Here is a 24,991-nt window from a genome sequence, read left to right as displayed (position 1 = left end):
CACGTGGCACCCGAGGGACCATGCAGTGTGGACACTGTGGAGTGTGAGTGTTGGTCTCCGCCAGCCACCTTGCTCCTGGGAATGCAGACTGCTTGGCTCTTTGGGGCTGAACCATCTTCACCACTCAGTTCCTTCCCGAATGCATAGCCAGCAATAAACTTTCCTTCTGGTTTCCCCTATTCTGAACTTGGGGGAGTCAGGGCAGTGGTTAGCACCCCCATTCTACAGATGAGGCAACCGAGGCCCGGAGAAGGTGAGTGATCCATCCATCCTGGTGGATCCAAGTTGGGGGCTCTTCCATCTCTGGAGGCTGATGGACAGGGGTCTGCTGGGTTTGCTCCCCACTGGGGCCTCTAGGGTGGGAGTTACTACACCCTAAAAGCTTTCTTTCTGGAAGGCTGGCAGCAGCAGCTGTTGGATTTCTGGGGGTTCCTGCTTCACAGGAGCCTTTGCAACAAGTGCAGCGGGGGCCAGGGTCATGCAGTCCTCCAGCTGGAAATAAGCCTGATCTTGGTGGCTGCCCACAGGCTGCCTCCTGGGCCATGGAGAATCTGGGACGGATGAAGAAATGGGGGAGCTCAGAATCACGGGAATCTCAGGACCTGCCTCCAGAGGACTCCTGCCCAGACCCCCTAGATGGAGACCCTAACTACAGGCCAGCTCCAACCAAGCCCCACAGCTTCCCCACGGCTAAGAGCCGCAGCCGGCTCTTTGGCAGGGGTGACTCGGAGGACACATCCCTCATGGACTGCTCTTATGAGGAAGGCCAGCTAGCATCCTGCCCAGCCATCACCATCAGCCCTGTAGTCATCATCCAGAGGCCTGGGGATGGCCCCACCTGTGTCAGGTAAGCCGCATGTGAAGCCCCCACCTCCCTTTCCAACAGGAGCCTGACTGGCCCAGCTGGCTGAGATCCCAGCCATGGTGACTCCATGTGATACTTGAGTTTATGGGCAGAAGGTCATAGAACTGGGGAGCTGAGGGGGCCTCCAGAGGTCGCCTGATCCAGCATCAGTACTCACAGAAGCTATAGGACATGTGGCCACATGTGCTGGCATATATGCTGATCCTAGCTGCTGGCTGATCTCTGGGTCCAGGCTTTGAAGGCGCACCAGCCTCAATCATGTAGACTTCAAGTTGGAAAGCTTAAGGGCAAGACGCTTTTAAACAGAGTACAAGACTGCTCCAGTGAGCGTTCAGAAATCTCCCACCACCTCCAAGGCAGGACAGGGGCTCCCCTGGTCTGGCTGACTCCTGGGGCTCTATGAGGATGCTCTTCCACTTAGCTGAACCCCTGTCCCCAACCCCCTCCAGGCTACCCCAGCCTCCAAGCGGGCAGAGAAGTGAGTGCCTGGGTGTTGCAGGAAGTAGTGGCTGCAGAGATTTTCTAGCTGATGCCTACAGACAGAATGAGGGTACATGTGCCCCACTGTTCCCTGTTACAAGTTGGTCTGAGGGGTGGCTTTCTTTTTACAGTTACCCCCTTTCGGTTTGCCTCGGGATTTAGTTGTTCTCCCCAACCAGCTCTGAAGGTCTCAAGGCCAAGGGGAGACCAGAATATGAGACAAAGGTATTCTCTGGTCCACAGGCAGCTGTCCCAGGACTCTGCTGCCCCTGAGAACCTCAAGCTCTACGATCGCAGGAGGATCTTTGAAGCAGTCGCTCAGAATAACTGTGAGGAGCTGGAGAGCCTGCTGCTCTTCCTGCAGAAGAGCAAGAAGCATCTCATGGACAGCGAGTTCAAAGGTGGCCCCGAGGCTGTTGGGTTCCCGGGAGGTGCCTCTCTGCAGTGCCTGCTCTGACCCCAGCTTTGTCTTGCAGACCCAGAGACAGGGAAGACCTGTCTGCTGAAAGCCATGCTCAACCTGCACGACGGGCAGAATGACACCATCCCCCTGCTCCTGGAGATAGCCCGGCAGACGGACAGCCTGAAGGAGCTCGTCAACGCCAGCTACACAGACAGCTACTACAAAGGTGAGGCGGCTGGGGCCAGTACGGCTCTGGCCACATGCTCTCCTGGAGCGAGGGGACACCCTCACAGCCCGACAAGCCTCTGAGCCCCGTACTTCCTTTCCCAGCCACCGAATCAGGATCTCCTGGTCCTGGGGGTTCCCTTCCTCTCCCACCTCTGGCTTGCTGCTCCTTGATCTTTGGCAATTTTGAGTCCTTTAGCTCCCAGTCTGGTGTTCCCAGTTCCCAGGAGGCTCTACTCCTGTTCAGGGACTCCTTGGGCATCTTTAGGGGGTCCTGGCTTGCTCTGTTGGGGGAATCATCCCACATGTTCTGTCCAGGCCCTCCCTCAGCACCTGGCCAGTCACCCCCTCAGGACTACCAGTCCCAAGCCAAGAGCATGCATCTTCCACAGGCCAGACGGCGCTGCACATAGCCATCGAGAGGCGGAACATGGCGCTGGTGACCCTGCTGGTGGAGAACGGGGCTGATGTCCAGGCTGCGGCCAACGGGGACTTCTTTAAGAAAACCAAAGGGCGACCTGGCTTCTATTTTGGTAGGGAGACCATGTGGTAGACACTTAGCATCTTGGAAGTTTGAGGTGGAGACAGAGGGAGTGGAGGCTGGGTGGTGCAAGGGCCAAGCCAGTCTTTCATTTTGGTAGGGAGACCATGTGGTAGACACTTAGCATCTTGGAAGTTTGAGGTGGAGACAGAGGGAGTGGAGGCTGGGTGGTGCAAGGGCCAAGCCAGTCTCTTTCCAGGGAGGCCCACCGTGTGCCTGTGGTTGGCTGCAGGTGAGCTGCCCCTCTCCCTGGCTGCGTGCACCAACCAGCTGGGCATCGTGAAGTTCCTGCTGCAGAACTCCTGGCAGCCAGCTGACATCAGCGCCAGGGACTCAGTGGGCAACACGGTTCTGCACGCTCTGGTCGAGGTGGCCGACAACACGGCTGACAACACCAAGTTCGTGACGAGCATGTACAATGAGATTCTGATCCTGGGGGCCAAAATCCACCCTACGCTCAAGCTGGAGGAGCTCACCAACAAGAAGGGGCTGACGCCGCTGGCTCTGGCCGCCCGGAGTGGGAAGATTGGGGTAGGGAGGGGGAGTCATGCCTGAGATGAGGATGCTGTGGGAGGGGGTCTGCCTGCCTTTCTGAACTTCTGGCATCAGAGAAGCTGCCACATCAGGCTGTAGGGGGTCAGAAGGGTGGGGACGTTAAAGTAAGCCAAAGGAATTGTGAGGTGCTGAGCAGAAGCCAGCAGCACACATATGGCCAGTTCTTTTCTCTTTCCTATACTATTTTTTTTTAAAACTTTTTATTTTGTATTGGAGTATGGCCAATTAGGCTTCCCAGGTGGTGCTAGCAATAAAGAACCTGTCTGCCAATGCAGGAAACAAGAGACATGGGTTCGATCCCTGAGTTGGGAAGATCCCTTGGAGGAGGGCACGGCAACCCACTCCAGTATTCCTGCCTGGAGAATCCCATGGACAGGGGAGCCTGGCGGGCTATAGTCCATGGGGTGGAGAAGAGTCGGACATGACTGAAGCAACTGAGCACGCAAGCACACATAGCCAGTTAATAAACAGTGATAGTGCCAGGTGAACAGCGAAGAGACTCAGCTGCGCATATACATGTATGCGTTATCCCCCAAACTCCCCTCCTGTCCAGGCTGCCCGCATGTGGCCGTTTCTGATTTTCAACTCTGAGCGTCACCAACAAGCCAGGGGGTGAGGGTGGGTTGAGCCGAGAGTGAAATGGAAAGAGAAGCTGTTGGTAATTTTTCATGCAAGACAGGACTTTTAGGTGATAGGGAGTCCTAATGGGGTAGGACAGGCTTCCAAGTCTGTGGATGATGTCAGGCCATGGAAGGCTGAAGATGGGGCTGGGCAGCTGGGAATTGGGGGTAGGGTGGGAGTTTCTCAGTACCAGGGGATTCTGGGAGCTGGTCCCTGCTCATACTGAGTCTCTTAGGACGAGAAGCCTGGCTTTATAACTTTGGTTGTATTTCTTGAATTTTCTTTATTTCCTTTCGGCTTGAGGTTTTCTAGAGGGGACCACTGCAGTCCTTCACTGAGAACTAGGGGGCCAGGTGTGATCAGGTGATAGGTCTGAGGCACTGGGCAGCTTGATCTAGAAGGCAGTTAAGAGATCGCTGAATGTGGGTGGGGACCGTCCTGGGGCTTGGGCAGGGTCTTCAACGGACTCGGAAGCAGAATTACTCTTGGAACAGAGCTAGTGGCCTGCGCAGGGCCTCAGGCTAGCCTCTAACAGGTTCTTGTGTCCCTGGGGCAGGTCTTGGCTTACATTCTCCAGAGGGAGATCCAGGAGCCTGAGTGCAGGCACCTGTCCAGGAAGTTCACCGAGTGGGCTTATGGGCCTGTGCACTCCTCACTCTACGACCTGTCCTGTATCGACACCTGTGAGAAGAACTCTGTGCTAGAGGTGATCGCCTACAGTAGCAGCGAGACCCCTGTGAGTGGACCGGAGCCGGGACCCAGCTTCCGGTCTCACTGCAGGGAGGGCTTCCAGCCTCCCTGCAGCCCCAGCCCCCTCTCCAGCCCATGGTCTGACTCTGCCTGTCCTCCCATCACCTGCTACCTGGGGCTTGGACCCTGCTGCCTCACCTCCCCATTTATTCCCACTGAATGTTTTCCTGTATCATACACTCAATACATGATAACATTACAATGAAACTTTAACATTTCAAAAGTAGATAGACAAGAATCCTCCATTTATACCACATGAAAACATATAGCTTCATTTTGTTTATATAAATGGAATCATACTCCATATAGTACAGAACAACCATTTTTTGTTTTTTCGCTTAGCGGCATGTCTTACAGATAGTTTTATATCAGCACATATGGGTCTACTTTATTAAAAAAAAAAAAAACTGCAAATACGGGGCTTCCCAGATGGCTCAGTGGTGAAGAATCTGCCTGCCAATGCAGGAGACGTGGGTTCAATCCCTGGGTTGGGAAGATCCCTTGGAGAAGGAAATGGCAACCCACTCCAGTATTCTTGTCTGAGAAATCCATAGACTGAGTCTGGTGGGCTACAGTCCATGGGGTCACAAAAAAGTTGGGTACAACTTAGCGACTAAAGAGCAAAGTAGCAGTAAGTATTCCACGACAGCTGCTGCTGCTGCTTCTGCGAAGTCGCTGCAGTCGATAGGGATGGGGGTAAATATCCACAGGAGGACTTTTGAGTTATTTCCAGTTTTTTCATACTACATGCTGCAGGTTGTTTGGCACGGGCTTGAGAATTTTTCTATGAAGGACACCTGGAATTGGAATTGCTAAATCAGAACTTAGGTCCTCAAGATTGCATGAAAGCACTAGCCTACCATCAGTAGGTACACATCTACCCAAGTCTTTGCCAACCTGGGTATTACCTTTCTTTTTTTTTCCTTTTTTTCAAAACTAGTTTAAGTCCATGGAACCCAAACAGCTATTTCACTGATGTCTTAATTCTTGTTTTCTTGATTGCTGTGAGGTTGAGAATTTTTTCGTATGTTTTCAACCATTTGTATTTCTTTGGTAGAACAGCAACATTCATTATCCTTTGCCATCTTTTCTACTGGACTATTTGCCTCATCCTTTTAGTACGTAGAGGCTCTTGTTATAAAATGAATTGGTCCTTTCTCTACTGCACATATTTCAGATGTTTTATTTTCTCCTAGTCTCCTAGCCTCTTAAAAAATTCACTTGCATCATTTGGGTCCATCTTAGAGTCACTAGTCCAACTACACTGCACAACAGGGGTTACACAACTAGAGGGTGGGCCATTCAAGGAGCCTGCTGGTCCAGACCTGTGACCCCCTGCTGCTGCTCAGGCCAAGGGCGTGGTCATTCAGAAAGTGGGTATGAAGAGTCCTGGGGCTGAAGGGGGCCTGCAAGGTGGATCTTACTGGGAGGAGTGGGCCTTACCTCTCTTTGCTTCCCTTAGAATCGCCATGACATGCTCTTGGTGGAACCGCTGAACCGCCTCCTGCAGGACAAGTGGGACAGATTCGTCAAGCGCATCTTCTACTTCAACTTCTTCGTCTACTGCTTGTATATGATCATCTTCACCACGGTCGCCTACTACAGACCTGCGGGAGGCCGGGTGCGCCTGAGGCTCGGGCCTCAAGGGGGAGGCGGGGAGGGGATGGGCGCTCCTAAAAGACCCCAAGACCCCGGACCAGGCGGGGCCCAGGAGACATGGAAGGGCCGCCTGGAGATCTTATGTTCCTGCGCTCAGCCATCCTTCTCCTGGATGTCCCGCACCTGCTTCGTGTTCTCAGCCCCTTATTCGGCCTCCTGGTTCTGAGAGGCTGAGCCTATGGTCACTGAGGTACCTGATCATAGAGGGGGTGAACTAGGTTGGAAAGGATGCAGGGATTAGGGGGCTGGAAGCAGCTCTCCGCTGGGCTGGGTGTCTTCAGGGTCGTGGGTGGTGTAAGCCCTGAGCACATTGCCAACTCTCTCTCCTGCCTGCTTTTGTTCACTCATTCACACACGATTCATTCCCTGGACACAGACTTTGAGCACTGCTTCTAAGCAAGGCCCTGGACCATGCATCAGATCAACCTAAGATCAGACTTTCCCTACTATCAGAAGTCATAGGCTACCTCAAGTTTCTTAACTGAGTCCTTCATTCAATATCCCAGCATTTAACTTGCTGCCTTTATTTCCAGAGTGCCTTGCTTATAAATTTGGCTGAAAAACTCAACTTCCTAGTTAGGTGGAATCTGATTTCTATACATCTATTAAGGCCATCTAATGAGTTTCCTTTATTTATTTATGTTTTTGGCCTCACTGAATGCATATGAGATCTTAGTTCCCCAGTCAGGGATTGGACCTTCGTTCCCTATGGCAGAAGCACAGGGTCTTAATCACTGGGCTGCCAGGGCTGACTTTAAGAGAAGAGAGAAATGTGCTAATGAAGCGAGCTAGTGAGAGTCGGACATGACTGAAGCGACTTAGCAGCAGCAGCAGCAGCAGTGAAGCAGTGCTTATGAAATATGGATGGTAGGCTGAAAGGAAACCCACTCTAGAAAACTGACTGAGACACAGGGACAACACACACACATGCATGTGTATGTGACCGCATTCCTTTCATCATCTGAGGGAAACCTTGACAGTCCTGGGAGATCGGGGGTTCACCATAGGCTGCGGGAACAGCAGGGAGCACATGGCATTGTGTCTGTAAGGGTGTTTCCACCTATGCCACCACTGTCCTCCCAGCCAAGCAGAGCTCTAGACTAGGGCATCACCCGAGAGCCAGCACAGTACATCAGGGATGCTCCTCTTATCCCCTGGAGGCTCTCCTCTTGCCCCTTGGGAATCAGGTCCCATCTCCTCACAGGTGCCCCCATAGTAATACATTGTCTTTGTTTGGGTCTCTCCTGATGGAGGCTAAGCCTCTCCAGAAGGGGCTGGGTCTTAATCACAAGGCTTTGCACCTGGTAAATGTTTGTTGAATGAATGAGTGAATGGAATCATTAATCTCTTTGTCCTTTGCAGCCTCCCTTTAAGCTGAAACACACTGTAGGGGACTATTTCCGAGTCACTGGAGAGATTATTTCTGTGGCAGGTGGTATCTACTTTTTCTCCCGAGGGGTAAGCATTCCTTCCCATGCTGTGAGTTTCCATTATCACCTAAACAAAAAGCCAAGAGACTCATTCAGTGCTCACCATTGTTTTAAAAACCTTTTTATATTGTATTGGGGTATATCTGATGAACAACGTGAGAGTTTCAGGTGAACAGTGAAGAGATTCAGCCATACATATACCTGTATCCATTCTTCCCCAAACTTCCCTCCCATCCAGACTGCCGCATAACATTGAGAAGAGTTCCCTGTGTTATATAGTAAGTCGCTATTGGTTATCCATTTTATTTTATTTTATTTTTTTTGGTTATCCATTTTAAATATAGCAGTGGCTCACTCACTTTTTAACTCATCAGCCATGTAACGGCCCTGCTTGATTAAGATGAGAACCCTCAGGCATTCACGGCTGGGGAGAGGGTACTGGTTTCCCCAGTGTGTCCGCCTGCAGACCCAGGTCAGTCACACTTGAAGACAGGCAGTCAGGGCTGTCCACTGAACGTAATATTTTAATTACAGAGGTAGAGTGCAAGTCTCTTAAGAGACAGGATCGTGACTGGTAGCTGTTTAATTAATTGAAACAGTTCAGTAAAAGCTCAGAAGAATGAAATATGTATATACTGGAACCATTTTATTATTTGTTTATTTTTAAAAGACCCCCCCCCCCCTTTTTTTTTTTTTGGCCATGCCATGCGGCTTGTGGGATCTTAGTTCCCTGACCAGGGATCAAACCTGTGCCCCTTGCAGTAGAAGCATAAAGTTCTAACCACTGGACCACCAGGGAAGTCCCTGGAATCATTTTAACTAAAATCCCCAAACATGCATATTCCTAGGCCATTCTTCTAACATATGTGGGACCTCTGTTTCATGCACAAAGGATTCTGAATGCAGAATTTGAGATTATTATGAATTTTTCCCCTTAATCCTTTTGATCTAAGCCACACTCTGTTTTTTAGTAACTCATCTTTAAGGAGTCTTTCCTAATCATTGGACGCTGTCTTCATAGAAACAACCGTCTTTATTTTCACACTCATGGTTTATATTATCGTAAAGTATGAAACTGTAGTAGCAAGTGCAGTGGGCAAAAAGGCATTCTTGGCAAACAGGATTAACCACTGGGAGGGCACGGAGCGTGTGAGCATCCTGGAGAGGAGCATTCACCATGGGCATCAGGCAAAATGTTTTCAGAGAGTGAAGAGCACCGGTTTATCCAATGAGTTAGTTCAGTGGAGGCTGGTTAAAGAACTTTTACTATAATTCAAACTTAGTTAGAAAAAGCACAAATTAGAAAGGAGGGGGGAAAAATCGCCCAATCCCATCATTCAAGCATAGCGATTGATACTATTTTGGTGGCTTAACTTCTAGATACAGTTGTAATTTCACTCTATTTTAGAAAATTCACCTGACCGAGTCATACGATATTACCCCATTAGCCTGACCCAGGCTGTCCCACTGTCTTCATTATCTTTGCTTTGCTGCACTTCTGTGGTACATCGTGGTGCTGTTTAGAAAACAGTCTAGTTGCTCAGTGTTTAACCTTTCCTGAGATCTTATTCTCTGTTTACCTGCAGATTCAGTATTTCCTGCAAAGGCGACCGTCACTGAAGACCTTGTTTGTGGACAGCTATAGTGAGATGCTTTTGTAAGTGATACTGACCCTTATGCCTCTGCAGCAGATAGCATCTTTTGGCCATGAGACCCGGGATGACAGCAGTCAGCTCATTCTCACTCATTCTCTCACATACACTGGGCCTGGAACCTAGTAGGGCTTCACAAACATGTTGAATGAATGATGGAAGGCACCCAGTAAACCTTTGCTGGGTGAGTGAATATTGAGGGTCCACTCTGCACCAGGTATGTTCCAGGTACTAGGGAATGACCAACCTGTTCCCCAGGCTCCCGTGGTCTATAGTCAGAGTTAGATGTACCCTTGTTCCTTTTTTCCATCCTTTTATTCATCCATCTGGGAAGGGACCGCTGAGCAGACCCTGTCATGGGATTGCCCACATGTCCTCTAAGCCTGTCCAGGCCTCTGATGGGCAGCCCCCGCCAGCCTGAGGAGCAGAAAGGACATCTTCCCTGGCTCTGCTCCTGAGTTTGAGGATGTGACCAGCAGACTCTACCTGTGGTTTTTTGGGAGCGCACAGCCTGTTCTCCTCACGAGCCTAGGCCTCCTAGACTCTCTGCCGTCTGTGAGGCTATTGTTCCCAGGAACTGCGTAGGGAGGTTGTTGGAGCTAAAGCCCTGTTTTCCAGCCTGTTTTCATTGTTGCTTTTAGATTCCTTTTCTTTTTTTCCTAATTGCTCCTCCCATGAAATCTCTTACCACAGATATGCTGTATATCTGCTTATGTACTATATTTATTCATTTAAAAAATTTATTCATTTGCTTTTGGCTGTGCTGGGTCCTGCTGCGTTCAGGCTTTCTCTAGTTGCAGCGAGCAGGGGCTACTCTTTAGTTGGGGTGCCGGGCTTCTCATCCCAGTGGTTTCCCTTGTGGCAGAGCACAGGCTCTAGGCGCGTGGGCTTCAGCAGTTGCAGCACATGCGCTTAGTTGCCCCGTGGCATCTGGGATCTAGTTCCCTGACCAGCGATCGAACCCCTGAGCCTGCATTGGCAGGTGGATGCTTAACTACTGGACCACCAGGGAGGTACTGTCTTTATATCTGTGCATTGTGTGTAAAGAGAATAAGATTTTGCACACGTACCCTCCTCCTATCCCCCAACCAGCACCCGGGACTGATTTTTGCCTCTTTGGGACAATATCGCTCCCACTGACACTCATGGAGGTAGGATGGCCATCCCCTCTCCCACCTCCCCCTGTGGCCTTTGAGGGGAGGTCCTGGCGTCTTGGGGCTTCCCAGGTGGCGCTAGTGGTAAAGAACCCACCTGTCAGTGCAGGAGATGTAAGAGACGTGGGTTTGATCCCTGGATCGGGAAGATCCCCTGGAGGAGGGCACGGCAACTCACTCCAGTATTTTTGCCTGGAGAATCCCCATGGACAGAAGAGCCTGGTGGGCTACAGAGCTGAACGTGTTCTCAAAGAGCTGAACACGACTGAAGGGACTTACCGTGCATGCGCGCCAGGCGCCTGGGGTCCTGTCTGTGCGGGTGCCTGTGGGCAGGGCCTGCTGTCCCTCCTCCTCAGCTTTATGCAGTCGCTGTTCATGCTGGCGACCGTGGTGCTGTACTTCTGCCGCTGCAAGGAGTACGTGGCCTCCATGGTGTTCTCCCTGGCCATGGGCTGGACCAACATGCTCTACTACACCCGCGGCTTCCAGCAGATGGGCATCTACGCCGTCATGATCGAGAAGGTGGGTGCCGGTGCCCCGGGGCTCCTCCACAGAGCCTGACTACCTCCTGGGGGCGTGCAACCCAGCTCCGCAAACTCCATCCATCCTCTCTGTGTTGTCTGGGAAGGTCCTGCTTTAAGACCCACTTTCCCAGAGAATTCCCCAACAATCAGGCAATCTGGCCTTGACCCAGGGTTGGGGGCGCCCTTGAAACATGACCCCCCCACACCTGCCAGGCTCCCTCTCCCACCAGAAGTAAGTCCCTCATGACTCCTGAGCTGAAAACCACCAAACCAAACCTAGCTGTCTGTCCTCTAATTTCACCTGGGCTCAAGAAAGAGCCCCGGGCTGACACAGCCCTGGTACCTGCCTTGGCCCCTCCCGGGCCTGGAGGAGGGTCTCACAAGCCCACTCTCTCCTGCAGATGATCCTCAGAGACCTGTGCCGCTTCATGTTTGTCTACCTCGTGTTCCTGTTCGGGTTTTCCACAGGTAATGGGGTGTGGTCAGGGCTGCTGGGAGGCCTGGGCTCCCGCTGACCTCGGCTGCCTGAGGACTCTGCAGGGTTGCGTGGGGAGAGGCCCGCCGGGGTGCGTGTCTGCAGGCGACAGAGCAGACGGACAAGGAGCACACTGAAATGATAGTAGCAGGAGAACCTGGAGATTGATTCATAAAAGATTTTAGGTCATTCTGGAGGTATAAAACGCTGCTTGCCTGTGGTATAGTTGCATCTTGACTCAAAAAAATTTTTTTAATTGATTTATTTTAATTGGAGGAGAATTACTTTACAGTATTGTGGTGGGTTTTGCCATATATCGGTATGAATTGGCCATAGATGTACATGTGTCCCTGCCCTCCTGAACCTCCCTCCCCACCCTAGGCACAAGATGTCTACACTCTTTGCCCAGATTCCCCTAGTTGTTTTACCACATTTAAAAAATCACTTTCTCTTCCACTACGTATACATACACACACCACACACACGTGCTTAGCTGCTCAGTCGTACCCGACTCTTTGCGACCCCATGGACTGTAGCCCACCAGGCTCCTCGGTTCATGGGGATTCTTCAGGCAAGAATACCGGAGTGGGTTGCCATGCCCCCTTCCAGATAATCTTCCCCACCCAGGGATCGAACCCAGGTGTCCTGCATTGCAGGCAGATTCTTTACCATCTGAGCCACCAGAAAAGCCCAAAAATAATGAACTGGGTAGCCTATCCCTTCTCCAGGGGATCTTCCCAACCTAGGAATCAAACTGGGGTCTCCTGCGTTGCAGGCGGATACACACTACACCATACTTATAAAAAAAAAACCAGAATTGCAGATATGATCAGTCCTTTACCACTAAATACTTCAGTGTGTATTTCCTGAAAACAAGAACATTTTCTTACATAAACACAGCATAATGATCAAAATCAGGAAATTAACATCAATATTGGACTATTAGCTAATCTTCCAGCCTTCTTCAAATTTCACCAATTGTCCTAATAATGTCTTTTGTAGAAAGGAAAATCCCAGATAACACATTACAGTCACTTGTCAAGCCTGTTTAGTCTCCTTCAGTCTGGAGCAGTTTCCTCAATCTTTCCTTCTCTTTTGTGACCTTCACATTTTTATTGAGTAAAGGGCTGTTTTTTTAGTGTCTCTTGGTTTGGGTCTAGCTGATGTTCCTTCACAGTTAAATTCAGGTGTGCATTTTTGGTCAAAATATCAAGGAAGGAATGTGTGTTTTCCTTATATCAGGTATCCCATGATGTCTGTCTGTCCCTTTCTAGTGATGCTAACTTTGTGGTTTTTTAAATCAATTCATTTATTTTTGGCTGGGTCTTCATTGCTGCACACAGGCTCTCTCTAGTTGCAATGAGCAGATTATGACAAACTGATAGTTCTGAAGAAGGGAGTACATTTTTTTTTTCCCTTTAAATTCACACAAAAATGCCACATGGCCAAGCCAGAGTTCCTGCTGTGGACCAAACCTGGGCCAGTGGGTGTGTGGGTTGGGGACCCTGGGGTCTTAGGCTTCCATCGGCCTCATGTTCCCTGTGTCCTCCAGCGGTGGTGACACTGATTGAGGATGAAAAGAATGACTCTGCGTCGGGTGAGCCATCGTCACACAGGTGGCGAGCGCATGGCTGCCGGTCGGCCGACAGCTACAACAGCCTGTACTCCACGTGTCTGGAGCTGTTCAAGTTCACCATCGGCATGGGAGACCTGGAATTCACCGAGAACTACGACTTTAAGGCTGTCTTTGTCATCCTGTTGCTGGCCTACGTGATTCTCACGTACATCCTCCTGCTCAACATGCTGATCGCCCTCATGGGCGAGACGGTGAACAAGATTGCGCAGGAAAGCAAGAACATCTGGAAGCTGCAGGTGAGCGGCAGCACCAGGGGTCAGCTGCTCCGGCTGCTGCGCAACACAGCTGGGTGCACGGGGCACTCTCTGGGGAGGGCGCAGACAGCCCAGCCAGACCGGGGGCTCAGGCAGCAGCCTCCCCCTCAGATGTCTCCCCTCTGGCTCCCCCTGCAGGGGTGCTTGCCCAGGGTCACCAGCGGGTGTTCGTAGACTCCGCGTCTACTGTGGGCTGGGCAGTCCCTGGGAGGAGGAGACACAGGGTTCAGCCCCATGGGGTGCCTGTAGCAGAGGATCTCCGTCTCGATTGGGCACCAGAAGCCACACTCTGGGAGCAGCTAAGATGGGATGGGCCGTGAGAGCTGTATTTTTTTGTTTGTTTGTTTGACTGTGCCGGGTCTTAGTTGCTGCACACGGCATGCAGGCTGTTAGTTGTGGCATGTGGGATCTAGTTCCCTGACCAGGGATTGAACCTGGACCACCTGCATTGAGAGAGAAGAGTCTTAGCCACTGGGCCACTAAGGACGTCACCTGACAAGTGCATTTTTGAGCTTCCTAGTCCACCTCTGCCTTCCCAACTAATAATAAAAGCATCATTCTTACTAAGTAGCGCTGGCTCTACACCAGGTACTGTTCTAAGTGCCTCACTTACATGCTGTCTTTAATCCTATAACACTGCTACCAAGAGGGCACTCTCAGTATCCCCGATTTTGGATGAAGGCACTGGTTTCCTAGGTGGTACAGTGGTAAAGAATCCGTCTGCCAGTGCAGGAGATGGAGGAGATGTGGGTTCGATCCCTGGGTCGGGAAGAGCTCCTGGAGAAGGAAATGGCAGCCCACTCCAGCATTCTTGCCTGGAGAATCCCATGGACAGAGGAACCTGGCGGGCTACAGTCCATGGGGGTCGCAAAAAGGGTCAGACATGACTTAGTGACTAAACAACAACAACGAGGCAGAGAAGTTAGTTACCTGTCTCCAAGGCAACCAGTAAGTAGCCCAGCCAGGACTCAGCCCCAGGAAGTCTCACCCTCGAGGCTCTGCTCTTCACTGCTGCATTATGTTGCCCCTTCTTGAGCTCCTCGGGGAAGGGTCTGGGGCTGGCTGTGCCTGTGCAGGTCTGAGCTCCATCCAGGGGTGTGCACCTGCCGGGTTGTGAAGACCAAGCCTGGTGCAAAGGGTACTGGACGTCCGTCCTGGAGGTACAGGGACAGGAGAGCCCCTGAAGACACTTGGCAGGAGGCACTGGCAGCCGGGGTGGCCCCTGGATGAGCCCTCTGCCCTCTGCCTTTTGTGTCTCCTTCCTGCAGAGAGCCATCACCATCCTAGATACGGAGAAGAGCTTCCTCAAGTGTATGAGGAAGGCCTTTCGCTCAGGCAAGCTGCTGCAGGTGGGGTACACACCTGATGGCAAGGACGACTACAGGTGGTGTTTCAGGTAATTTCTGAGGCAGGGTCAAAGCTCGGGGAGCTCGGGGGCTCAGCCACGGATATGGGGACCCACCCAGAGCTAGCTGTGAGGACAGAGATTGGCCTTAGGGCTCACCTGTGGGCATGGGGACCCACCCAGAACCAGCTGTAGGTACAGGGGCCTATGCTGGGGCTTAGTATGAACCTGGGGAACCACCTAGAGTCACCTGTGGGAACAGAAGCCTTTCTTAGGGTCTCTTGGGACCAGTCATGAGCATAGGGGACTATCCCAAGGCCAGCTATAGGTACAGGGGCTCCCCTGGGGTTGGCTGTGGGTACAGGGGACCCAGCCTAGATCTCAGACTGTGGGACCCAGACGTGAAATACTGGAAAACAAGGTGTCCAGAAGGGGTCACCTAGCCATCAGAGTCAGAACTAGGAATCCAGTCTTTAAAGTCCCTTGGCCCCAAGGTATAGTCAGAGGACGCATCTTCAGAGGTGGTGTCCAAAAGGCAGGTCCCCTCCTCCCTGGAATTCCCTGAGAGTTCAAGTGGTTGGGACTCTGTGTTCTCACTGCCGCAGGCCCAGATTTGATCCCTAGTCAGGAAATAAAGATCCCGTAAGCTGCTTGGTGGGAGAAGGCAATGGCACCCCACTCCAGTACCCTTGCCTGGAAAATCCGATGGACGGAGGGGCCTGGTGGGCTGCAGTCCATGGGGTCCATGGGGCCTGGTGGGCTGCAGTCCAAGAGTCGGACACGACTGAGTGACTTCGCTTTCACTTTTCACTTTCATGCATTGGAGAAGGAAATGGCAACCCTCTCCAGTATTCTTGCCTGGAGAAACCCAGGGACGGGGGAGCCAGGTGGGCTGCCGTCTATGGGGTCGCACAGAGCCGGACACTGAAACGACTTAGCAGCAGCAGCAGCAGCAGCAGCAGCAGCAAGCTGCTTGGTGTGGCAGGCTTCCCAGGTGGCGCTAGTGGTAATGAACCTACCTGCGAAGGCAGGAAACACCAGAGACGTGGGTTTGACCCCCGGGTCAGGATGATCTCCCGGAGGAGTGTGGGGCAACCCGCTCCAGTATTCTTGCCTGGAGAATCCCCATGGAGGGAGGAGCCTGGTCGGTCCTCTCTCCTTCATTGGCAGGTGGGTTCTTTACCACTTGCGCCACCTGGGAGGCCCCCAGCAGTGTAGCCTGGTGGGCTACAGTCCATGGGGTCAAGAAGAGTTGGGCGTGACTGAGACGACTTAGCAAGGATGCACTTGGCAAAAACAAACACCAAAGGCAGGCCCCTCCGGGCCCTCCTCTTACCAGCTGTGTCACCCCGTCCTGGTCTACGGGGGTGCTGGGACTGCGGGGCTGTGGACCGCCAGCTCCCTGCTGCCCCATCTCCTCGCAGGGTGGACGAGGTGAACTGGACCACCTGGAACACCAATGTGGGCATCATCAACGAAGACCCGGGCAACTGCGAGGGCATCAAGCGCACCCTGAGCTTCTCCCTGCGGTCAAGCCGAGGTGAGGTGCGAGCGGAAGGGGGCAGGTGAAGCCTTGGGGTCCCCCACTCCCCGGAGCAGCTTCGGGGGTCAGCCACCCGCACACTCAGTCACAGGGGCTCACGCATGCCCGCTCCGCCCACAGCTCCACGGCCCCGTACCTGCTGGCTCTGCCAGGGTTCCTGGTCATCCGTGCCCCAGGGGAGGCTGTCAGCCCACATTCAGCCTCTGGTGGGCTGCCCTGACTCCTCCCTCCCAGTCCTTACACCTAGCGTCTGCACTCCGCAACGCGAGGCTTACGGACACGAACAGGGGCTCTCACCTGCCTCACGTGCAGGCAGGCAGAGGAGGGAGGAGTGGGAGCAGAGGAGCCCCGCGGAAAACCACTACCAGGAACCAGCCCTTCAAACCGTCACTGGTAAACATTTTAAGAGTATACAGGAAATGAACGGTCCCGGGGAAGATACTCACCTGAAAGTGAGGCACACCTAGTCTTTAATATTGAACACATGTTATAATTACAACCCTGCACTAATTCTTTTTTTTTTTTTAATTGTGGTAAAATATATATAACATGAAATTTGCTATTTTAACTATTTTTTTTTCAAACCGTACGGTTTGGTGGTATTAATTATATCCACGATGTTGGGTAAGCATCACCCTTACCTATTTCCAAAACGTTTTCAAGATTCCAAACAGGCATTCTGTACCATTCAACAATTAATCCCATTTCCCCCTCCTCCCAGTTCCTGGTAACCTCTAACCTACTTTCTGTCTCTAGGAATTTTCCTATTCTGAGTACTTCTTGTAGGAGGAATTACACAATGCTTGTCCTTTTGTGTTTGACTCAGTAGTGCTCCACTGTATGTATCTACTGTATTTTATTTACCCATTCATCTGTTCACTGACATTAGAATTGCTTCCATCTTTTTGACTGGTGTGAATAACGCTGTGAACGCTAATGTACAAGGTTCTTCTTGATACTCTGCTTCCCAGTCTTTGGGATGGTAGTGGAATTGCGGGATGTATGTTAATTTTATGTTTAACTTTTTTGAGAAACTGCCAAACTTTTCCAAAGCGGTTGAGTCATTTTACCTTCCCACCAGCAATGTACCAGGGTTCCGCATCCTCACCTACAACTTGTGATTTCCTGTTTTTGTTTGGATTATAGCCATCCTAACATATATGCAGTAGTATCCCACTGATTTGCATTTCCATAATGACTAATGATTTGGAACATCTTTTCATGTGCTTCAGTTCAGTTCAGTTCAATTTTCTTAAATTGTTGAGTTATAAGAGTTCTTTGTATCTGCCAAATGTAATTATTTATCAGATATATAATTTTTCAATATCTTTTCTATGCTGTGAATTGCCCTTTGATGTACAAAAGCTTTTATTTTGATGAACTCCAATTTATCTATATTTTAAAATTAATTAACTGGAGGATAATTGCTTTATAATATTGTATTAGTTTCTGCCGTACAACGATGTGAATCAGCTATCAGTATACATACCAATTTATCTACTATTTTCTTTGGTTACTTGTTCTTTTGGTGTCGTGTCCAAGAAATCACTGTCAAATCCAGTCCAATGTCAGGAAGATTATTGCCTCTGGTTTGTTTTTTTCTTTTAGAGAGTTTTCTAATTTTAGCTCCCTACCATTTTTTCTATATCCTTTCTTTTTAAAAAAATAATTTTTAAATTTTAATTGGAGGATAATTGCTTTCCAATGTGGTGTTGGTTTGTGCCGTACACCACCACCAATCAGCCATAAGTATACATATATTCTCTCCCTCTTGAGCCTCCTTCCTACCTACTCCCTACCGTTTTTAAGTTGCCTTTTTCTTGAGTCAGCATGTTCTTGGTTTCTGAAAACCTTGGGCTGTTTCCCAGAGTTCTGACTATGTTGCTTCTAAAGTTTCTGCCTTAAAAAAAATGTTTTTGTGGCAGCATGCATGTTTGGAGCTGTCTACTTTGACATTTGCTGGTGTCACTAATTTTGTTTTTATTGTTGCTAATTCTTAAATGAGCAAAGAATGAATCAAATGTTGATAGGTTTTTTTTCCTTGTTTTGGTTCACTGGGGAAAGGCATGATTTTTCAGGCAAACTTGCCTGATAGCATGATACTGCAGGTCTTATATTTGCTATTGCTTCACAGAGAAGCTCATTTTTTTTTGTCTATTTTACAAACTTTTAAAAAATATCCTTTATTGAGATGCAATTTGCATCCAATAAAATGCACATATTTTATGCATACACTTTGATAAGTTTTGACAATTCCCTGGAGAAAGAAATGGCAACCCACTCCAGTATTCTTGCCTGGGAAATCCCATGGACAGAGGAGCCTGGTGGGCTAACAGTCTTTGGGGTCGAAAAGAATTGGACAGGACGTGGCAATTAAACCACCATCACACCCTCAGGCAACCACCACCTCATTCAAGATATAGACTGTTTCCATCAGCGCGGAAAGGCCCTCATGCCCCTTTGTGGTCAATTCCACCCTCCTCATCCCGGGTAACTATCTAATTTCTATCTCTATAGATTAGTTTTACATCAGCTTTTGTTTACCTGAAAATGTTAATTCCCTCTTCATGTTTGAAGGATATTTTCCCAGATACAGAATTCTAGGTTAATAGGTTTTTGTTGCTTTTTAATTGTATATCTTAATTTAATTTTTTTAAAATTATGTTTTGGCTGTGCCACAGGGTGTATGGGATCTTAGTTCGTCAACAAGGGATTGAACCCATACCCCCTGCAGCGGAAGCCCAGAGTCTTAACACCTGCTCCTCCAGGGAAGTCCCCTTTTGTTGTTGGTTTTAATTTCAGTACTTAAACTATGATTCTCTGCTGTCTTCTGGCCTCTGTTGTTTCTGATGAAAAATCACCCATAATTTGCACTGCTGTTCTCCTGTCTGCGGTGTGTCTCCCCTCACTCCCTCAACTGCTTTCAAAATATTCTCTTCATCTTTGGTTTTCAGCATTTCAACTAAAATGTGCGTAGGTATGCTTTTCTTTGCTTTTATCTTGCTTGTGGTTTGTTGAGATTCTTGGATCCGTACATCAATATGTTTCATCAAATTTTGGAGACTATATACACTTCGCTTTATTTTCCCTATGTTCTTGTTTTACAGGCACGTTGAGCCGTTTGATATTGTCCTGTGGGCTTCTGAGGCTTTGTTCATTTTCCTTCAAATTTGATAATTTTTACTGATCTGTCTCGAGTTCATTGACCTTTCCCTCAGTCATCACCAAACTGCTATTAAGCCCATTCAGTGAATGGACTATTTGGTTCTGGAATTTCTATTTGGTTCTTTTAAAAAATAGTTTCCATTTCTCTCCTGAGATTCCTTAGCTGTTCCTTCATTAAGATTGTTTTCCTGGGACTTCCTAGGTGGTCCAGTGGTTAAAACTCCATTCTTCCAATGCAAGAGACACGGGCTTGATCCCCGGTTAGGAAGTAGGATCCCAAATGTTGCGTGGTGTGGCCAAAAAAAAAAAAAAGATTGCTTTCATTTGGTTCTTTGAATGTATTTATAATGGCTGGTTTTGATTTTCCACCTCCTAAATCTGCTAAATCCAACATTTGGGCCATCTTGGGGTTAGTTTCTACTGACTGTTTTTTTCTTGACTGTGAGTCACATTTCCCTGTTTCTTGTATGTCTAGTAACTTATAATTGCATACTGGGCATTGTAATAATATGTTGTAGAGACTTTTGATTGAATTTTCATTCTAGCTGGCGGTTCAGTTACTGATGAATCACTTTGAACTTGTGTATGCTTAGCTTTAACATTTAATTATGGTAGATCTGTGGAAATGTCAAGGTGTTTACCAATCCCATCAAACTTGTGGGACTCAAAATCCAGACTTTTTCCTCTGTGGATCTTGTCAGCTCTTGACTTTAGGTTTTTTAAGGTGGGTCTCTCTCTCTCTCTCTGGTTTTTTTTTTTGTTGTTGTTTTGGTTCTTGGCTGAGCTTCTGGGAAGGTAGGATCTTAGTTCTCTGATCAGGGATCAAACCTGTGCCCCCTGCATTGGAAGCATGGAGTCTTAACCACTAGACCTCCAGGGAAGTTAGAGTGGGTCTTGAGTAGACCTTATTCTAGTGTGTATAGCGTAAGTAGGGCATTTCTGGTATTTTAGCTTGATCCTCAGAGTAGGAAAAGGGTATAAGGAGGTCTGTCCCTTGGTTGGACTGGATCTCCAATATCTCTCAGTACTGCTCAGATTCTGATGTTTCTGTCCCATTTTCAACCCCACAACAGCTACTCTCTGATAAGATTGTGCAAGTATACTAACTCTGAGCCAAGGACTTGTGGGGAACCCCATCCCAAAGACTTCTGGACCTCTACCCCCACAGCTCCCTTCTTCTTCTCCTGCACCCTGTCCCAGGGATTCTAGCTGCTTTGGCTGCTCAAACTCTGCTCTCTTCTTCCTTAGCTCAGAGGCACTTCCACACTCTGCTGAGACTCCAACTCATGGCACTACAGTCTGAGAACTAGTCCCTAAAGAGTACTTTAGGGCAATCACAGGGCTCACCTTGTGAATTTCACTTCTCTCAGCAATTGCAGCTTCTCAGGCTGTGCTCTTATGCCTGAAGACATTTGCTGCATGTATTTTGTCCTGTTTTATGGTTGTTCACAGCAGGATGGCTGGCTATCAGAGCCAAACGTGGAGATCTATTTTATTATGAGGCTTACTTTTGGAAAACTACTCAGGGGCTTCTTCGGTTCTCCCAAGGGCCTCCTTCAGGCCTCTATACTTCCCCCTGCTCATCCTGAGTTTCATTAGAAGCATTCCCTGTATCAGAGTACTTATTGATCCTCTCTTTTTCAGTTGTTAACTGGACCAGCTTCACCACAGAGCCATTCAGAGATGGCTTTGCATGTGATATGAACAGTTTTCTGACATTGCTCATTGATTTCATGAAACTACGCACCTTTGACAAGATTTGCTGTTTCGCTTTGCAGTTGTGTTTGCATGACATTGTTGACTGTTTACAGCATTGCTCATTCACTGTACTATTAATAAAGCCGTTGACCCAGTGGCAGGGATACACACACAACTCATGCTACCTGGGGTGCGGCTTGGAGATGGTTAGAGGTTCCCTGGTTTCACACATATGATTAATTAGGAAGCATTTCCTGAAGATTTTGCTTTCCTAATCAACTTCGTAACAGTGGAAACTCCCGTAATGAGTAGTGAGATCATTTAATAATGAGGAACTCTCCCCACCCACTTAGCCCATGTGATTGGGAAGGGGTGGGGGAATGCATCAGAGAAAGGGCAGGGGAGATAGTGGTCAGTGGCTGAGCCAGGGAGAGCATGTGAGGGGGTCTCGGCATTAAGACTGAGGGAAGTGGGTGCTGGGAGCCCCATGCCTTCTTTGAGGGCCCGGGAATTGGAGCTGGGTCAAGCAGTCTCTGAGGTTGGGTTTCCCCAACCAGCCAGCCAGCCAGCCAGACAGAAAGGAGAGGGTGTCTCAGTGAGCACTTGGCCTGTCTCCCCATGGAGCCCCCCTGCTTCTATGCCTTCCCTAAAACCTCCGTCAGCCATCTACTTTAGTATCAGATGGGGCTTGGGAAGCAGGCCAGGGTCAGCCTGTGGGCTCAGGGGAAACCCAGGACCTGGAGAATTCAGCTGGGCCCAGCTTCCCATGTTCCTGATGCCTTTGAGACGTGGCCAGGACAGGACACCAGTGGAGGGGAATGAACTGTGGCCTGAGGGCAGAAGGTATGATTTAGGCTGGCTTTCTAGAGAGATCAGAGCTGAGAGGGCCAGCCAGAGGGCTTGGCTGACCGGGGCTCTGGCAAGTGGGAGGACAGCCCTCTGGGCTGTCACTTCTCTGAGGGTCACCATGGGGGAGGGGAGTGGGCAGCTGGAGATCCCATGAGGGTGACAATGGGGTCTTCCTCAGGGCCTTCCTGGGATTTCAGGCCACACATGAGAGCCCACGTCAGGGCCCAATGTTGTTATGGTTCCCTTGGCGTTGTTCCCAATCCGCTGTTCACTGGTGGGGTCTGGGCCCCAGATCCTGATTCTCCGGCTGGTGTTCATCCCCAGCAGCTGATCTGGTGTGGAGCCGCTCCCGGGGTAGCCCCCGTGCCTCTTTCCCTCCCACGTGGGCAGGGAAGAAACAGAGGCTGAGAGTAGCAAGCCCTGGACTCTCCTGGGGCCACAAGCAAGTCAGGGTGGAGTCGAGGAGGGGAATTTAGGAGCTGCCTGAGCAGATGAGGCTCCTGGAGCAGCTGAGGGAAGAGGAAACGGCCCCCATCCCTGTGTCTTGGAAGCACTGAGGTGCCTACATCCCACTTTATCTAGAGGGTGGTAATGGCAAACGACTCTTTGGTATCATCTTGCTGCCTCCAAGGCAGTATTAGGCTTCCCTGGTGGCTCAGTGGTAAAGGAGCCGCCTGCAATGCAGGAGATGCAGGTTCCATCCCTGGGTCAGGAAGATCCCCTGGAGAAGGAAATGGCAACGCACTCCAGTATTTTTGCCTGGGAAATCCCATGGACAGAGGATTCTTGCGGGCTACAGTTCATGGGGTCGTGAAGAGTCAGATACAACCAAAGCGACTAAACAACAACGAAGGCAGTAATAGTGTTTCATCATTGTTCAGTTGCAGGGAGGAACTGGAAAAACTTCGCCCTGGTTCCCCTCTTACGAGATGCAAGTACTCGAGAAAGGCACCCTGCCCAGCCTGAAGAAGTTCACCTGAGGCACTTCACAGGGTCCCTCAAGCCCGAAGATGCTGAGGTCATCAAAGATTCTGCTGCTTTAGGGGAGAAGTGAGGGACTGCACAGGGTGCTCTCCACCCTGTGGGCCTTGGGTACCACACTGCCACTGGTGATGGGCATGTAGGGGCCTCTAGGGAGTCTCAGCAGCCTGGCCCCACCAGCGTCGCCTCCCAGCCTTTGCTGGACCGCATGGGACAAGCTGTGGGAGGTGTTGCTGGATGCCTAGGAAGAGTCATCCAACCTTCGCTGTCCCCAGCTGCATCTCCTAAGACAAAAGGATCTCGCTTTCTGGGGTTTACTGACTTTATCAAACATGCGAATGAGAAGTCTCCACATGCACGTATGCAATGCCCCTTTGATTTTCTATTCCTAGGAGTGAAAGGCAGCGAAGCCCAGGGAAACACCTCTGAGAACAAAATGCTTCCTTTGAGATAAAATGCCAAAGCGCCTGTCTGTATTGTGCTTAGTATCTCCACTGTCCAGAGTGGTCTGGGACGGTGATGGTTGCTCAGCTGGAGAAGGTGGGGGAACCTGGCCCTCTTCCCAGCTCTGCCAGAATCAGGTGTTTCTGGAGTGACTCCCTCCTTCTATGTGATGCATCGTAGTTCCAAAAATATTGCTCTGCTGCTGCTGCTGCTAAGTCGCTTCAGTCGTGTCTGACTCTGTGCGACCCCATAGACGGCAGCCCACCATCCCCCATCTCTGCTGTTCAAATAAAAGTACGGGACCATGTCCCAAAACCATGTGGCAAGAATTTTTTTTAATAATCTTCCATCTATGTGGCCATAGTCCCTGCTTGCCTGCAGTGGTACCTATTTCCATCTCCACTCAACTTGCCATCCATCAAATAAATACAGAAATAAACATATATGTCATACCAAGTGTGAACTGCGTGTCAGTCATTGGGCCAGTGCGGCTCTTTGGTTCCATGTGGTCTGTGTGTGCATGTGTGTGTACCCATGTGCATGTATGTGGAACCCTGTATGGCTAGGAGCCTCTGGTCATGCTTTACTTGTTACCTGTGGGTAAGGGCACTCCTCCTACCATAGTTAGCAAACTGTGGGCCATGGGCCAAATTGGGTCTGCCACCTATTGTAGTAAACTTTAAAAGAAATTTTTTGGCCAGTGCCCTGAAGCATGTGGGATCCTAGTTCCCTGACCAGGGACTAAACCCACATCCCTTGCTTTGAAAACATGGAGTCTTAACCACTGGAGCACCAGAGAATCTCTTAAACGAACTTTTATTTTTCAGGTAATGTAGCCTTTCATTTATATACCCTATCTGGCTGCTGTCATGCCACCATGCAGAGCTGAGCAGTTGCAAGAGATTGAATAGCCTGCAGATAGCTGCAAAGCTGGGCCTTTCTGGAAAATTTTGAGGACCCCTATATTATGGACTAGAATTTAAGAAGGAATGATCTAGAAAAGCAGTCTGTCCCAGACACCAGTGGGTTTCGTTATGTCTGTGGAGTGTGGAATGAGCTATCCAGTCATTAACTTGTGGGGTGTTGGTCCACAAGATGAAGAATGACATTAGCTGAGGCCAGGCTTCGGTGCTTTTGTGAGAAGTCTACCCAGAGGGAACCCTGGGTCACCCTCCTCAAATTCTTCAGCAGCACGTCCACCTCCACACACAAGCCCAGCAGAGGAGCCTGGATCTGGTTGATGAAGGGGCTGGGTGTAAAGCGAGCCTTGGCCAGACCACAGCAAACGAGCTCAGTGGAGGAATACTGCTGACTAGAACTCGTGGAGTATTTATATAAAGTGCTTTATGTTCATTATCCTTTAAGCCTCCTAACAGCCCATGAAGATTTATTATTACCTCCATTTTATGGATGAGAAAACTGAGGCTGGGACTGTTAGTAAGGTTACATAGCCAGTAAACAGCAATGCCTGGGTCTGACAAATTGGACTCCAAAGCTCAAACTTGACAGTGATGCTAGGCTGAGTGGCAGAGAACCAGCTGGGGCATGCCAGCCTATCCCCGGGTAAGAAGGGAGACGTGCAGCCTTCTGCTTCCTGGTTCGGTTTGGGAATCCTTGCTTTACTTGTAGGCCTTCCTCAGAAAACATGTAGATGTCAGATATTTTAAAATTTCTGCAAACTGGATCAACTTTCAGACTTAGTTGTAGAGGGATATTGTGGGTGTTCTTTTGTAAAATGAATG

At 49.7% G+C, this 24,991-nt stretch overlaps 1 protein-coding gene across 2 annotated transcripts in view; it reads left to right on the top strand.

The window, feature by feature from the left end:
* Nucleotides 1-23,439, top strand: part of TRPV1 (transient receptor potential cation channel subfamily V member 1) — a 28,968-nt gene extending 5,529 nt beyond the window's left edge. The window contains exons 2-16 of one of the 2 annotated variants that reach the window (XM_018064037.1): nt 528-847; nt 1,589-1,746; nt 1,822-1,974; nt 2,366-2,506; nt 2,747-3,045; nt 4,247-4,426; nt 5,903-6,061; nt 7,462-7,557; nt 9,116-9,186; nt 10,692-10,857; nt 11,261-11,327; nt 12,887-13,206; nt 14,493-14,620; nt 15,994-16,109; nt 22,706-23,439. In XM_018064037.1, coding sequence (XP_017919526.1) covers nt 543-847; nt 1,589-1,746; nt 1,822-1,974; nt 2,366-2,506; nt 2,747-3,045; nt 4,247-4,426; nt 5,903-6,061; nt 7,462-7,557; nt 9,116-9,186; nt 10,692-10,857; nt 11,261-11,327; nt 12,887-13,206; nt 14,493-14,620; nt 15,994-16,109; nt 22,706-22,878 — 2,532 coding nt within the window. In that variant the 5' untranslated portion in view covers nt 528-542 and the 3' untranslated portion in view covers nt 22,879-23,439. Of the gene's footprint in view, nt 1-479; nt 848-1,588; nt 1,747-1,821; nt 1,975-2,365; nt 2,507-2,746; nt 3,046-4,246; nt 4,427-5,902; nt 6,062-7,461; nt 7,558-9,115; nt 9,187-10,691; nt 10,858-11,260; nt 11,328-12,886; nt 13,207-14,492; nt 14,621-15,993; nt 16,110-22,705 lie in introns of those variants that run through there. The other variant, XM_018064038.1, reaches the window with a different exon arrangement.

This window comes from Capra hircus, chromosome 19 (genome assembly GCF_001704415.2).
Source record: "Capra hircus breed San Clemente chromosome 19, ASM170441v1, whole genome shotgun sequence".
Lineage (NCBI taxonomy): Eukaryota > Metazoa > Chordata > Mammalia > Artiodactyla > Bovidae > Capra > Capra hircus.
This window is presented reverse-complemented; position numbering and strand designations above follow the sequence as displayed.